This window comes from Arachis duranensis, chromosome 9, assembly GCF_000817695.3.
Source record: "Arachis duranensis cultivar V14167 chromosome 9, aradu.V14167.gnm2.J7QH, whole genome shotgun sequence".
In the NCBI taxonomy this organism is placed as follows: Eukaryota; Viridiplantae; Streptophyta; class Magnoliopsida; order Fabales; family Fabaceae; genus Arachis; species Arachis duranensis.
The window spans coordinates 7,020,493-7,033,593 of record NC_029780.3 but is presented as its reverse complement, the minus strand read 5'-3'; the positions used below and the strand labels follow the sequence as shown (position 1 = coordinate 7,033,593).

The window sequence follows — 13,101 nt, the reverse complement described above, 5'->3', positions numbered from 1 at the left end:
TAAAATATCTCTATTATATATATTAATTTTGAAAACTCTAAATTCTAACTCTATGACGACAGAAAACAAAAGGGTTAGAATTTAGGATTCTCAAAATTAATATATATTAATAAGAGTATTTTAGTCATTTTTTATAACAGGGATATTATAGTCATTTTTTATAAAAAATAATATTAATTTAGACCGATTCAAAATTTAATTCACCACTTTTTGGTCAAATAAATTTGTTTAACCTAATTTTGACAAAAATAACAAGATTTAATCGATTATATTTATTAAATTTTAATTATTAAAATACATCTTAAAAAAATATTTTAGACATCTTTATGAGAGTGACTCCTCAAATAAATATTAGTATTAGTATATACAATATGTGTAACCATAAAAAGAAAGAAAAAGAGAAAGAGAAAAAAATACCGGTACTACTGCAGCTTTGTCGGAGACAGATTGGTCATCATGATCATGAGATCATCCAAGTGCTGTGATAGTTCCAATACTCTTGAGGTCGTTGTTAATGACTATAACTGAATGATTCTGCCGTTGAAGAGTTGAATTCCAATCCGTTGCATCCCTTTTGGGCTCTATTTTATTCCTTCTCAAACCATCAAGTCAAACATATTGGCTAGGTTTAGAATGATGAAATCTAAAAGAGTGAAGTGCAATCATAATCATATACATGATAATCATATACATCAATTAGTATTTTGGTTTATTTCAGCATATTATGTTAGGGATGATGATGATCTTATTCAGCAGTTAGTCAAAGATGTTTTAGAGAAGAAGAATCAATATTTCAAATCCAAGGATTGTGTTGCATTCTCAGCGACTTGCTGAGGAGGAGGAAAGGGTGAAGGATTTTCCTCGGAGAAGAGGAAGATATGCTTGACGTCGTCAGGTGTGTTTGGATCGAAGTCCCGCATCAGGTTGCGGAAGTCTCTGTCGTTGGTGATGTTGAGGAGGGTTTCTAGGCCGTACCCTTTAAGTAGGCCACGTCAGCGGTGCCACTGATGGCAAAGAGCTCGGCGATCATGTCATTGAAATTGATGCTGCTGCAGACATGGAGTTTCTTGTTATTGCCTCCTTCGTACAGGTATTGGTTGTTTCGATCGTGGAACTTGATCTGGCCACCGTAGTTGCACAAGAAACTCACTTCCGTCTTCATTTCTTTTGACTGCTGTGTTCAATTTCGAAGCTTTAGTAATGCAGGAGCATGTATCTTTATGTTTGTGTCGTTAATTAAAGTAGTCTAGTTTAGCATATATTATTATATTGTGTTATGAGTTAGTCCCACATCGCCCGAGTCATGAAAGTTTCCCCTCCCCTACTAGTATAAATATACGTATGTACCCCTTTTGTTTATGAGTTGAATTGATTGAGTTATATATTAAAATAAGTTGTGTGCTTATTTTTCTCTAGTAAGTGGTACATCCTTGGTTTAGCCAACCGAGGTGAGTTCTTGGCTACTTTCACCATAGTGGGATTGTTAACCTCGCCAAGATTGGTGGCCCAAGCGACGTCCCGGCGTCAGTTTGGTATCAGAGCAAGGTTGGTCCTCGACTTGCTCCAGTAAAATTTTATTTGGTTCGTGAGTACGGTCTTTACTGCGGTTCTCTTGCTGTTGGTACGAGTCGTCATCACACTACAAAAAATAAAGTTTAAAATGGCATTTATATTATGGCGGTTCTTTAAAACCGCCGTAATATTTAAATATTATGGCATTTTATAATGCTGCCATAATTAATTTGAATAAAATAGCAATTTTTGATAATTTTGGCGGTTGAAACCGCCATTATCAGAGCACAATGTAAAAAAAATAAGGCCCAAACGAAGGAAACCTGAAAAGCAAGGAAAACCCAAATATCTTAAATCCAATCCCCAACAAGAAAAACCTAACACGCGTTGCCACCACTGTCAAATCCAAAAACGACGATCTGTGCTCTGCTCCGGCAACGTTCTGCACCAGGGACTGCTCCGGCAACGATCTACTCCAGTGAATGCTCCGGCGACGATCTGCTCCAGCGAATGATCCGGCAACGATCTGCTCCGGCAATGATCTGCTCCAGCGAATGCTCCGGCAACGATTTTCTCGGTGTTCTCCTCCGACGAGATTTTGTGCTGTGAACTGAAACGCTGTCTCCAGCGACGATCTCCTCTGGCGGCGCGTTCTCCTCCTTCAGCGAGCTTCTATGATTTGGATTTGATATGAAGATTATCACTCATCTCATCACCGTCATTCATCTCTGCGCCATCGCAAGCAACACCGTTTTCAATCTGGCTCATCTCCTCGCCGTGGCAAGCAACGCCGTTGTTGCTGCCTTCAGCAAGCTTCTAAAGTTTGGTTTCGCAATCCTATCACTTCTAATAGGTAACTCTTCGTTCTTTTAGATCTACTTCATGCTCTAGTAGGAAGAAATAAAGAATGCTGGTTCTGTTTTTATTATTGTGTTTTTAACTTTCATTGATCTTTTGTGATGTTGTTGTTGTTAGCTTGTTACTGCAGCATTTTCTGTTGTGTTGTTGTTTTTTTGCTTTTGATTTTATTTAGTTTGAGACCAAATCTGTTTTATTAAACTGATTCATTTGCATCATTTGTCCGAAATTAGTACAAAACATGGCATGTGTGTATTTTCTGATGTAAGTGTTTGAATGATGGATAAATGCAATAATGAAGAGACACAAAGCACTGCTAATCTGTTCCATGAATGTTGTGCTAATGTTTGAATGATGTAAGTGTGTATTTTAGCTTTCAATTTTTAATTTTCTTGCTGATGCAGAGGTATATAAAAGATCATAAGGGTGTTTGAACAATTTTTCTTCTGGATTGGAAGCTTTTGCCCCTCAGAAATTCTAAAGGTGATGCTTACTGTCTAGTTAAATAAAAGATGTTGAGAAAAAGCTTCCTCATTGTGAATGAGAGCACCAGCTTTGCATGTAAATGGTGATATGATGCATTATTAATAATTAAAAAAAACTGTTTTGATTGCAGATTCTGGTCCCTAGGATTGAAACCATGACAGATTCTGTTTTGACATTTTCTCAGCCTTTGCTTCACGTGACAAAATATTTCTCAAGGGCAGGGATAATTCTGAGCTTGCTGTAGTCTATTCATCTTACATATCAAAACTGTTATCTAGATATAGAGGGTCCAATAATATTGGAGCATTGATTATGGAACCAGGCAAGAATTTTATGAGCTTGCATAATTTGAAGTCCTCATTTTAATTCCAAACTCTCCTCCTTTCCCTCTAATGATCTTATCTGTTGATATTACTTTCTCCAATGAATAAATATGAATGAGAAAAACAGAACAAGAATCAGTTACTCACTTAACACACATCAATGTGATAATATATTAGAGCTATGCTCACAGTAATGCAACTTTCTGTGTAAGGAAAATATTGCATATGGTCTCTACTCTCTAGATCTTCCAAAAAGAAAAAGTTTCTTGCTTTTCTGTCTTGGTTTCTTAAGACGTTTTCATTCTTTAGTTGTTCCATTGTCTATTGAGATTTCTAAATTAAAATAGTTGCACCTGTTTCCCTAAATTTCTATAATCTCATTTGGACCTGAACTTTTCTTTAGCTATACAAGGTGCTGGAGGAATGCATATGGTTGATCCATTGTTTCAGCGAGTACTTGTTAATGAGTGTTGGAGTAGAAATATTTTGGTTATCTTTGATGAGATTTTATAGTCAATGTTTTATTTTTATGCTACTAGGATTTATAGTTAATTTAAAATTTAATATTTAGGTTTAAAACGTTGATAAGTATTAGTTAAAAAATATTATAAATATAAAGTAAATATTGGTTTTGTAAGTTTTTATGTATTTAATGTATTGAGAAAACTAAAATTTTCTTTGTTTAATTTACTTCCTTTACTAATACTCTTAATTCACTTTTTAGTCAAATGATAGATAACTATACAGCAAATTTGTGAGGAAAAAAATTAAAAACTTTGGGTTATTAGCTAACCTTTATAATTATATACACACAACTATATTTAAGTTACTAAAAACTTTATTGACAACTATAATTTTCCTATACCAGGAGAGTATGATAAAGCTGATTCATTTTTCCCCACATTCTTTTTATATATTTTTTTATTATTTTTATTTTTCAGTGCTTCTCGATGCAACAAATAATGGATTTTCTAATTTTAAGTTCCAAATTTTATAAATATTTGATATTTGATTTAGCCATTTAGCTTTTAGTGCTAGTATTTTGTGTTTATGGAAAGCCATGTTCCTCAACAGTGTCTTGATGTCATATTAATGTGATATGTCCTCTTGTTTTAGTTAGCTCAAGGCTCTCTTGCATGGACATTCTAACTCTGCACATGCTTTGGGTTGCATGGCTGCTGTTAAATCAATCCAATGGTTTAAAGATCCTTGTTCCAATATGTTGTTCCTGTTCATGCGGAAGTTGCCCAGAGGAAAAAGAGAAATTGGTCAGAACTTGAGGAACCACACTTCGATGAATATCTTAGTTTCAATATTCTATTATTTAAACCTGGTGTTTTGATGGCTTTTACCAAGTTATTAGTGTGTGTTTCTGTTCTATCATAGGTGAGGGTGGTCTTATGGATGTGGATCATGAGGACATTATGCTTATTATGCCTCCACTTTTTGCTCTGAAGCATATGCCAGAAAATTTAGTGTTAGTTTCTCTCACTTTCTTAAATTGAATTTTTTAAATTTTCATATCTTAATATCTTTTCTCAACTGGTGGAGTGGGAGGTGCCAATGAGGTTCTTAGTTCAGCTATGTTTTTCCTAGCACTATGCTATATTTAACGGTCCTGCAGCTATCATCATTGGGAATGGCCTCACATTATCATCGAATTTTGTTGTTCTGCAGGTAAATAACCTCACTACTATACAAGTAAATAACAGGTGTTGCAGGAGAGAGCTGTGAGCACATCACGGCATGGACGAGCTACATTCTCTGCCTAACTTTTTCAGGTTACTTTATAGTTTGTAGCTTGGCTATATATCTAGAGACTGTGGAAAATTATCTATTTATTAGCTATAATATGAGAAAATGTTTTTATCTGCACTAGTCTGAACTAGTTTTAAATTTTACGAATACTCTGTGGGTATATAGGAACTAACACTAATCACCTTGTCCTTATTCGTAAAATTGTGATGGTAAATGTGAATTGCCTTCACTTAGTTAATCTCTAACCAATGGAGGAAGGTCAAGTGCATACAATCAACTTGAGTCACAAGTCCTAGTCAACTCATAGTGAGAGACTAGCTTTGGTGATATTCAAGCTAACCGACAATCTTCAATCACCAATCACAAAAGACTTTTGATAACTCAAGAGTCTCTAAATAATCAATCCAAGTTAAGAATAGAGAAATCTAATTTAAAATCTTTCCAAGCATTTTATCAAACACTTGGAAGGTACAAAATAAAAGTATAGAAAAGTAATGAGAGAATGTAAAATCTAAGACTAACAATTCCAAAGGAATAACAATAGCAAAGCAATTGACCAATAAGAAACATGAAACATGAATTGCATTAATATGGAGTAAAGGAAACAAAAGGAATTCATAAACTAAATTGGCAACATAAAGGAATCAATAAGAGAAATTGATAAACTAAAGCAATAGAACTAATAAAAGTAGAAGAAAACTAAATTAAAGCAAGGTAGAAATCTGAAATTAAGAAGAGATAAACCTAAAAACCCTAAAATCTAGAGAGATGAGAGAGTCTCTCACTCAAGAAACCTACATCTAAAGCTAACTAATGTGTAAAGTGAAAAAGTGATTCCCCTTCTGCTCCATTCTGTAGCCTCTAATCTGTGTTTTCAGACTTGAAACTGGGTCCAAATCAGCCCAAAAATCGCCCCCAGCGATTTTTGATACGTGCAGCACGTGACGCTTTGTCACGCGTGCGCGTCGCCTATGCGTACGTGTCGCTGAACAAAAACCTAGTCACGCGTACGCGTCATACCACGCGTGCTCGTCGCTGCCAGCTTCCTAAAACTTCAATTTCTTGTGTTCCTTCCACTTTTGCATGCTTCTTTTCCATCCTCTAAGCCATTCCTGCCCTATAAATCCTGAAAAAACTTAACGCACATACCACGACATCGATGGTAATAAGAGAGGATTAAAAATGAGCAAATTTAAGGCCAAAGAAGCATGTTTTCAATCAAAGCACAAAATTAGGAAGGAAAATGTAAAACATGCAATTTGCATGAATAAGTGTAAGGATGGTTGATAAAATTCACTCAATTCAGTACAAAATAAACCGTAAAATAGCGGTTTATCAATCTCCCCATACTTAAACATTAGCATGTCCTCATGCTAAGCTCAAGAGAACCATAAGAGTGAAGAGGAATGGTAAGACTTATTAAATGCAACTTATCAATATGAATGCGACTACATGCAAAAATGATTCTACCTACTTGGTTAAAAGTAAATCAAATTCTCCAAGAACAAATATGAAATGGGTTCCACTAATTCAAATAATAAAATGAAGTACAAATAGACTTGCAAGAAGAAAGCTCGTGAAAGCCGGGAACAAAGAGTCGAGCATCGAACCTTCACCGGAAGTGTATACACTCTAATCACTCAAGTGTTTAAGGTTGGATTCTCTCAATTTTCTACTAATCTTGCTTTCTAAGGCTTGCTCTTCTTCTACCAATCAACAAAAATTTAGTGCACAAATACACATATCAAGAAGTCTTTTCAAGGGTTGTAATGGGGTTAGGGTCAAGGTAGGATTGTATTTGGTTAAGTGGACTAAAATCCGAATCCTTGATTAACCCAAACTTTTCACCTAACTTAAGACAATCCATGTAATCAGAATATAAAATCTAACTACCCATTAACTGTGTTTTGCCACATATTCATGCATCCCAAATATGAGTACAGTACGTATGCATTGATATTATTCATTAACTTGGGGCATTTTGTACCCCTTTTTTTATTTGCTCTTTTGCTTTTCTTTTTCTCTTTTTTTTCTTTTTCTTTTTCTTATTCTTCTCAATGCTTATGATTAAGGTATTGAATCCAAGAATATGTGCTCAACCATCTTTTTCACATTTTCACTAAAAGTATGCAATACCCAATTCTCAAAACAAATGTTCCCAACCCAATTTTCCCACACTTAAATCATGAACACTCTCACTAGTCTAAGCTAACCAAGGATTCAAATAATTAAGGACATTATTGTTTTCCGCTTAGAGTTAGTTATGAGCTAAAGTAAAGAACAAATGGGTAAAATAGGCTCAACATTGGTTTGCAAAGGATAATGAAAGGTTAAGGCCATATGAATATGTAAGCTTATTGAAACAAATGCCTCAATCACATAAATGCATGCATACATCAAACAATGAAAATATAGAATCAAGCAAGACAAAGATCACAATTTTAGAGAGAACAACACACATCAAAATAAAACATTGGTTGATAAGATGCAACCAATCAATTAGGCTCAAAATCTCACTGGTTTTGTGTGTTCGAGCTTTAAAACCATGTTCCAAATTAAATTTCTTCAAACAAGTTTAACAAAAGTTTTAATTCAAATTAGTGAAATGCTCTAAAAAGTTTCTTGAAAAAGAATTCATCACTTCAACCAAGTAGTAACTAAATGCAAGCAACTAATTACATATGCAATCTTATTATGCAATGCAACAACTCAATAACAAAGAAAACTAAACATTGGTGTTGAAAAGAAAGTAACTAACCCATGGAGATCGGCATCGACCTCCCACACTTAAAGATTGCACCGTCCTCGGTGCATGCAAAGATGTACAAGTGAACGGGTTGCTACAAACTGATGAACTTTTTCCAAAGATTGTGCGGCGGGACTTGTTTGTCTCTCCATGTAAAAGTTTTCCATTTCCTTTCTTGGTGGCCATCCTGAAAGAAGAGAAAAAGGAAGAAGAATAACCCACAAACAAAAATATGCAAACAATTAAAATATGGGTGGGCTAATGCCAAATAAGAATGAGGTTCTCAACTACATGGTAGCTACAACATGCAAGTGAGAAAAAATATAGGCGAACGGCATATCAATAGTGCAAGAATTGCAACAATGAGGAAGAGAGAGTGGGTTGTGAAAGACAATAGAAGTTCATATCAATGCAATAGGAATAAAAGTATCATGAAGTATTAGCATTAACCTATAAATAATATCACCCAACAATATAAACAAGTCACTAAGCGCCAAAACAATGGAAGATGTAAGGTCCCACATCGGTTGGGGAGGGGAACGAAGCATTCCTTATAAGAGTGTGGATACCTCTCCCTAGTACGATGCGTTTTGACGAGTGAGTGTGGTGGGCTTCGGCTATCATCCCTATCGTCAAAGACAAAACCGTGAGGCCTTGTGTACCAAAGTGGACAATATCATGCTAGCGGGTGGTCTGGCTGTTACAGATGGTATCAGAGCCGAAGCCCGGATCGATGTGCCAGTGAGGGCGCTGGGCTCCCTTAGAGGGGTGGATTGTAAGGTCCCACATCAGTTGGGGAGGAGAACAAATCATGCCTTATAAGGGTGTGGATACCTCTCCCTAGCATGACGAGTTTTGACGAGTGAGTGTGGGGGGCTTCGGCTATCATCCCTATCGTCAAAGAAAAAACCGTGAGGCCTTGTATGCCAAAGCGAACAATATCGTGTTAGCGAGTGGTCTAGGCTGTTACAGAAGAAAGACACAACAGTTGAATAAGAACATTTAATAACAATGGAAAAATAAGAAACTTAGAAAAGAAAATAAAAACATGCACAAAGTTAAAATGCAATGAATGAAAGTATGCAAATGCAATAAGTAAAAGATAATGAAAGAGAATAAGAGGGAGAGGGGAGGAGAAGAAAGTGAGAAAAGAAGAGGAAAGAATAAGAAAGGAGGGAAGAAAGAAGAAGAAAGGAATCTACGAAGTGATGCGTAAGCGTCGCCTGATGCGTGAGCATCTTGTCTATCTTTTTCTAGTGAATTTGCACTTAAATTGCTGAGTTTAATTAAGAATTAATTATATTTCAGCCACTATGGATGCTATTTTGAGTTTTGTGCAATTTTATTTATTTTAGATAGCATTCGGCGGAATTTGATGGAGTTTCTGCAGCACAAGAATCAAAGGAGATAGTGGCGAGAAGCGACGCGCACGCGTGCCTGACGCCTGCGCGTGATCTGGAAGTATCCACGGCGACGCGTACACATGACCAAGGCGTCCGCGTGACTTGCGAAGAAGACCAGCAACGCGTACGCGTCATGCGCCACGTGCAGAAAAACACTGGGGACAATTTTTGGGCTGTTTTGACCTAATTTCCAGCCCAGAAAATACAGATTAGAAGCTGCAGAATGGACAAAACAAGTGGTTCCCACCCATCAGCTGAAGACTTGTTAATTAATTCAAATTTAAATTCAAATCTTATTTTTAGGAAAAGATATTTTTTTAATTTTTAGTTTTAGATCTTAGATTTTAAATTAATTAGGATTAGTTATAAAAAGGGGGTTCCATTAGGAGTTTCCATTAAGGGGGACCAGAATCCTAGTTTTCTTCTCTGAACCATGAGCAACTAATCCTTCATTGTTAAGGTTAGGAGCTCTGTCTATTTGTATGGATTGATTCGTTTGATCTTTCTAATTTAATCCATGTTTTGATTTATATCTCAATAATTGTTTTCGTTCTTTATTTTATGAATTTGGGTGAAACGAAAGTATGACCCATGTTCTAATTGAGTTCTTGTAAAACTTGGAAAAGCTCTTTACTTAAACAACAGCTTGAAAACATATTATCCTGAATTTTTAATTATTTGTATTTAACGGGATACGTGACATATAATCCCCTTATTTTTGGATAATTAGGATTCTTGTGGCATATAAACTGGAATTTGATCATCACCTTCTAATTGGAATTAATTGACCAAGGAATTGGCAGTTAATGAATTTTAGAGGAGACTAGGAAGGTCTAAGGAATTAGGGTCTAGCCACATATAGTTTGCCATAAATTAAATTCTACATGATTAAAATAGTTAGTAAAAAAAGTTAATCTGGAAAAATAGATAACTCTGAAGCCTTAACAGTTTTCTCCATATTTTATTCCCAACTTATTTATTTGTCTATCCTTTTTATATTCTGAGTTTGAATTTAAACCTTTTGAATATCTCAAAACCCTTTTCTGCTTGCCTAACTAAGCCAATCAATCAATCATTGTTGCTTGATCCATCAATCCTCGTGGGATCGACCCTTACTCACGTAAGGTATTACTTGGTACGACCCGGTGCACTTGCCGGTTTGTTGTGGGTTGTAAAATACTGCACCAAGTTTTTGGCGCCGTTACCGGGGATTGACTGTGATTAACAACTATCAGTTGTTTGATTGCTTAGATTAGGCGTTTTATTTTAAATTTTATTAAAATCTATTTTTAAAAAAATTGTTTTGTCTTCTTTGCTTTTCTGTTTACCACATGGTGCGTTTAATTCTTTTTGGTGTTTTGTGCTAACGAAAAATAATGGAGAGAGATCACATGGGTTACTACTCACACCCGAGTAGTGATTCATATTATGGTGGATGGAGGAACTACCCAAATTTTGGTTGGCAAAGTCAAAACCAAAGAAACTTCAATGCTCCATGTTCCATCTACCAAGAACTATCATCTTTCTACCCATATCAAGAGCCACCATCAGATATTGAAGCTCCTCAGAAGAAGGGTGTTATGGAAGTAGAAACTCTTAATGTTATTCTTGCTCAGAATAAGCTTATGTCTCAGCAATTAAATCTACTTACTCAACAAATAGGTAGCATGCAAGTTTCAGCTATCAACACCCAAAATCCTCTTCACGAGGTCAATTACATGGGGAGTGCTCCTAGAAATCCCAATAATGATCCCTATTCTAAGACCTACAATCAGAGATGGAGAAATCACCCAAATTTTGGATGGAGAGAGCAACCTCAGAGGCCACAAAATTTTAATCATAGTTCTCAGGGTGGCTTTCAACAGAATAATTTTAACAACCCCCAGTTTCAGTCATCTCAACAAGCAACTTCTCAGCCCCAACAGAATGATGATTTGGAAGAAATCTTGGCAAGTTTTAGACAGGAAACCAGAGCATCAATCAATAACTTGGAGATTTAGATGGGTCAATTAGCCACAAAAGTTAATGAAATTGATCAGAGCACTACTAATAGCCTTCCTGGTAACGCAATTCCAAACCCAAGAGAGGAAGGCAAGGCTATCACCTTGATAAGTGGACAAGTGACAAGTATGGAAGCACAAGTTAATGAGGAGCCAGTTGAAAAAGATTGCAAGGTTATTCAACTGAGAAGTGGTAAAGTAGCTGGCTCTGAGATCAAGGTCAATGAAGAGTTAGTTGAAAAAGAAAGCTACCAAGAGGAAGATATTGAAATAAAGGAAGCTTGCAAAGAGGTGGAAGAATTCAAAGAAGAACACAAGGGAGTGGAGCTTGCAAGACCGCCATCACCATCCAATACAACATTCAAGTGGGTAAAATTTCTATCCTTAATCCTTACTTTCCCACTTGAATATGGGCTACTAGAGACGGATGGTCAACTTAGAGCTCTTTGTGGCATTAAGAGTAAGAGGAAGAGGGTTAGTGGCAAGAGATGTCAAGCAAGGTTCAATATGGTTGCATGCTCCAAATTGAAGGGCAAGGATTGGTGTAGAGCTCACTTGAATGGGTCTAGAAGGTTGTTTAGATGTCTCTGTGAGGATTCAGATTGCTTGCCACCCGGTGGGAACAATGGTGATCCACAAGAAGACAGATGTAAAAGCAAGGTTTGGGACCCTGGAATTCATTGTCACAATCAACACTCTTGGGGCCTTGTCACTTGCTTCAACTTGCTCGAAGGCGTTAGGCGCCTAGTTTGGGATCCCGATAGCCATTGGAATTACAAACATTGGTGGAGATTCCTGGATCAGTACAAGCACAAGCCACCATGACAAGGACCTCACCACATGTCCAACTTAAGGACTTTAACTAAAAGTGCTTGGTGGGAGACAACCCACCGTGGTATGATCATTCCTTTTCATTCTTAGTTATTTTTTCGTAGTAGTAGTTTTCTCACTTATTTGATTTTTGTCAAGTTCTTACTAATTTTTTGATCATGCAGCTATTTTAGAACAGGAACCGGATATAAAAAAAAAAAGAAGAAAGAGCACACGACGCGCAAGGGTCGTTGATGCGTACACGTCAGATGGATGTGTGTGAAAAATAAATTTGACAGAGAGTTGCGCAGGAGTGGCGCCAGAATGGAGCCTTTCGCACAAACGATCCCACGCATTCGCGTCGTTTGTGATTTTCGCCATTCACGCGGGCGCGTCACCGACGCGAACGCGTGACCTGCAAATTCGACGTAAAAGAGTATTTGGGCAGAGAGTTGTGCTAGCTTGGGGCAAGAAGTATGCTAAAAGCACAAAATTGGTCATGCGGACGCGTGACTGACGCGTTCGCGTAAGTTGCACATATGGCCATCCACGCGAGCGCATGTATGACGCGAACGCGTCGTATGAAAAATTGGCTCCCAAGCCATGCGAACAGAAAGTCGCGTGGGCGCGCGGCTGGCTTTGCGCGAATTGCACAAATTCAAAGCACGCGGACGCGTACCTGACGCTAATACGTCATTATGAAGAATGCGCGACATAAGCGATCGCGTGCCGTACGCGAACGCGTCGCTTACGCCACTCAATTTTCTTTCTCTCTCTCTCCCAATCCTTATTCTCTCTTATTCTTTTATCCTCTTCTTTTTCTTTCTTCATAATAATTTACCTCTTTCTGTTTTCAGTTCTTCTTTGCTTGAGGACAAGCAAAACTTTAAGTTTGGTGTTGACACTTCGCTTAGAAGTTTTCCATTTATTCCTATGGCACCAAAAGGGAGGCGAATCATCTCTGAGGAGCACAACCTGAAGATTAAAGCGACCGCTAGGATAACTAAGGTGGTTGAGTTCCTTTCACTTTTTATTCCTCCCTCTTTTTCTATGTTATGTTCCGGCTTTCTGCTATTTTACTTTGTTTGTTGCATGATCCTTTATTAGTTAGAATCTTAGGACTAGTTTAATTTTCTTTTTTTATGCTGAAAAGATGTTTCATGTACCACTCACTGAACTTGAATCCAAAAAGAAAAGAAAAAGAA

General features: G+C 36.9%; 1 protein-coding gene and 1 long non-coding RNA gene across 3 annotated transcripts; both read left to right on the top strand.

Moving 5' to 3' along the window:
* Positions 1–1,844: 1,844 nt before the first annotated feature.
* On the top strand, positions 1,845–3,715 carry LOC107464512 (uncharacterized). The gene is made up of 3 exons (XR_001587123.3): positions 1,845–2,365; positions 2,775–2,853; positions 2,987–3,715. It is a non-coding gene; the product is annotated as an uncharacterized LOC107464512 (long non-coding RNA).
* A 527-nt stretch (positions 3,716–4,242) lies between these two features.
* Positions 4,243–13,101, top strand: LOC107464513 (uncharacterized). 2 transcript variants are annotated; one of them, XR_002367992.2, is made up of 3 exons: positions 4,243–4,447; positions 4,566–4,656; positions 4,857–5,086. XR_002367992.2 is itself a non-coding variant. In XM_052254742.1 (3 exons), exon 3 carries the CDS (start codon positions 11,087–11,089, stop codon positions 11,909–11,911), a length of 825 nt encoding a protein of 274 aa, XP_052110702.1. In that variant the 5' UTR covers positions 4,243–4,656; positions 4,857–4,960; positions 9,039–11,086; the 3' UTR covers positions 11,912–13,101. The 2 variants fall into 2 exon arrangements, 1 of the variants encoding a protein (XP_052110702.1); XM_052254742.1 differs by adding an exon at positions 9,039–13,101 and having other exon boundaries at positions 4,243–4,656; positions 4,857–4,960.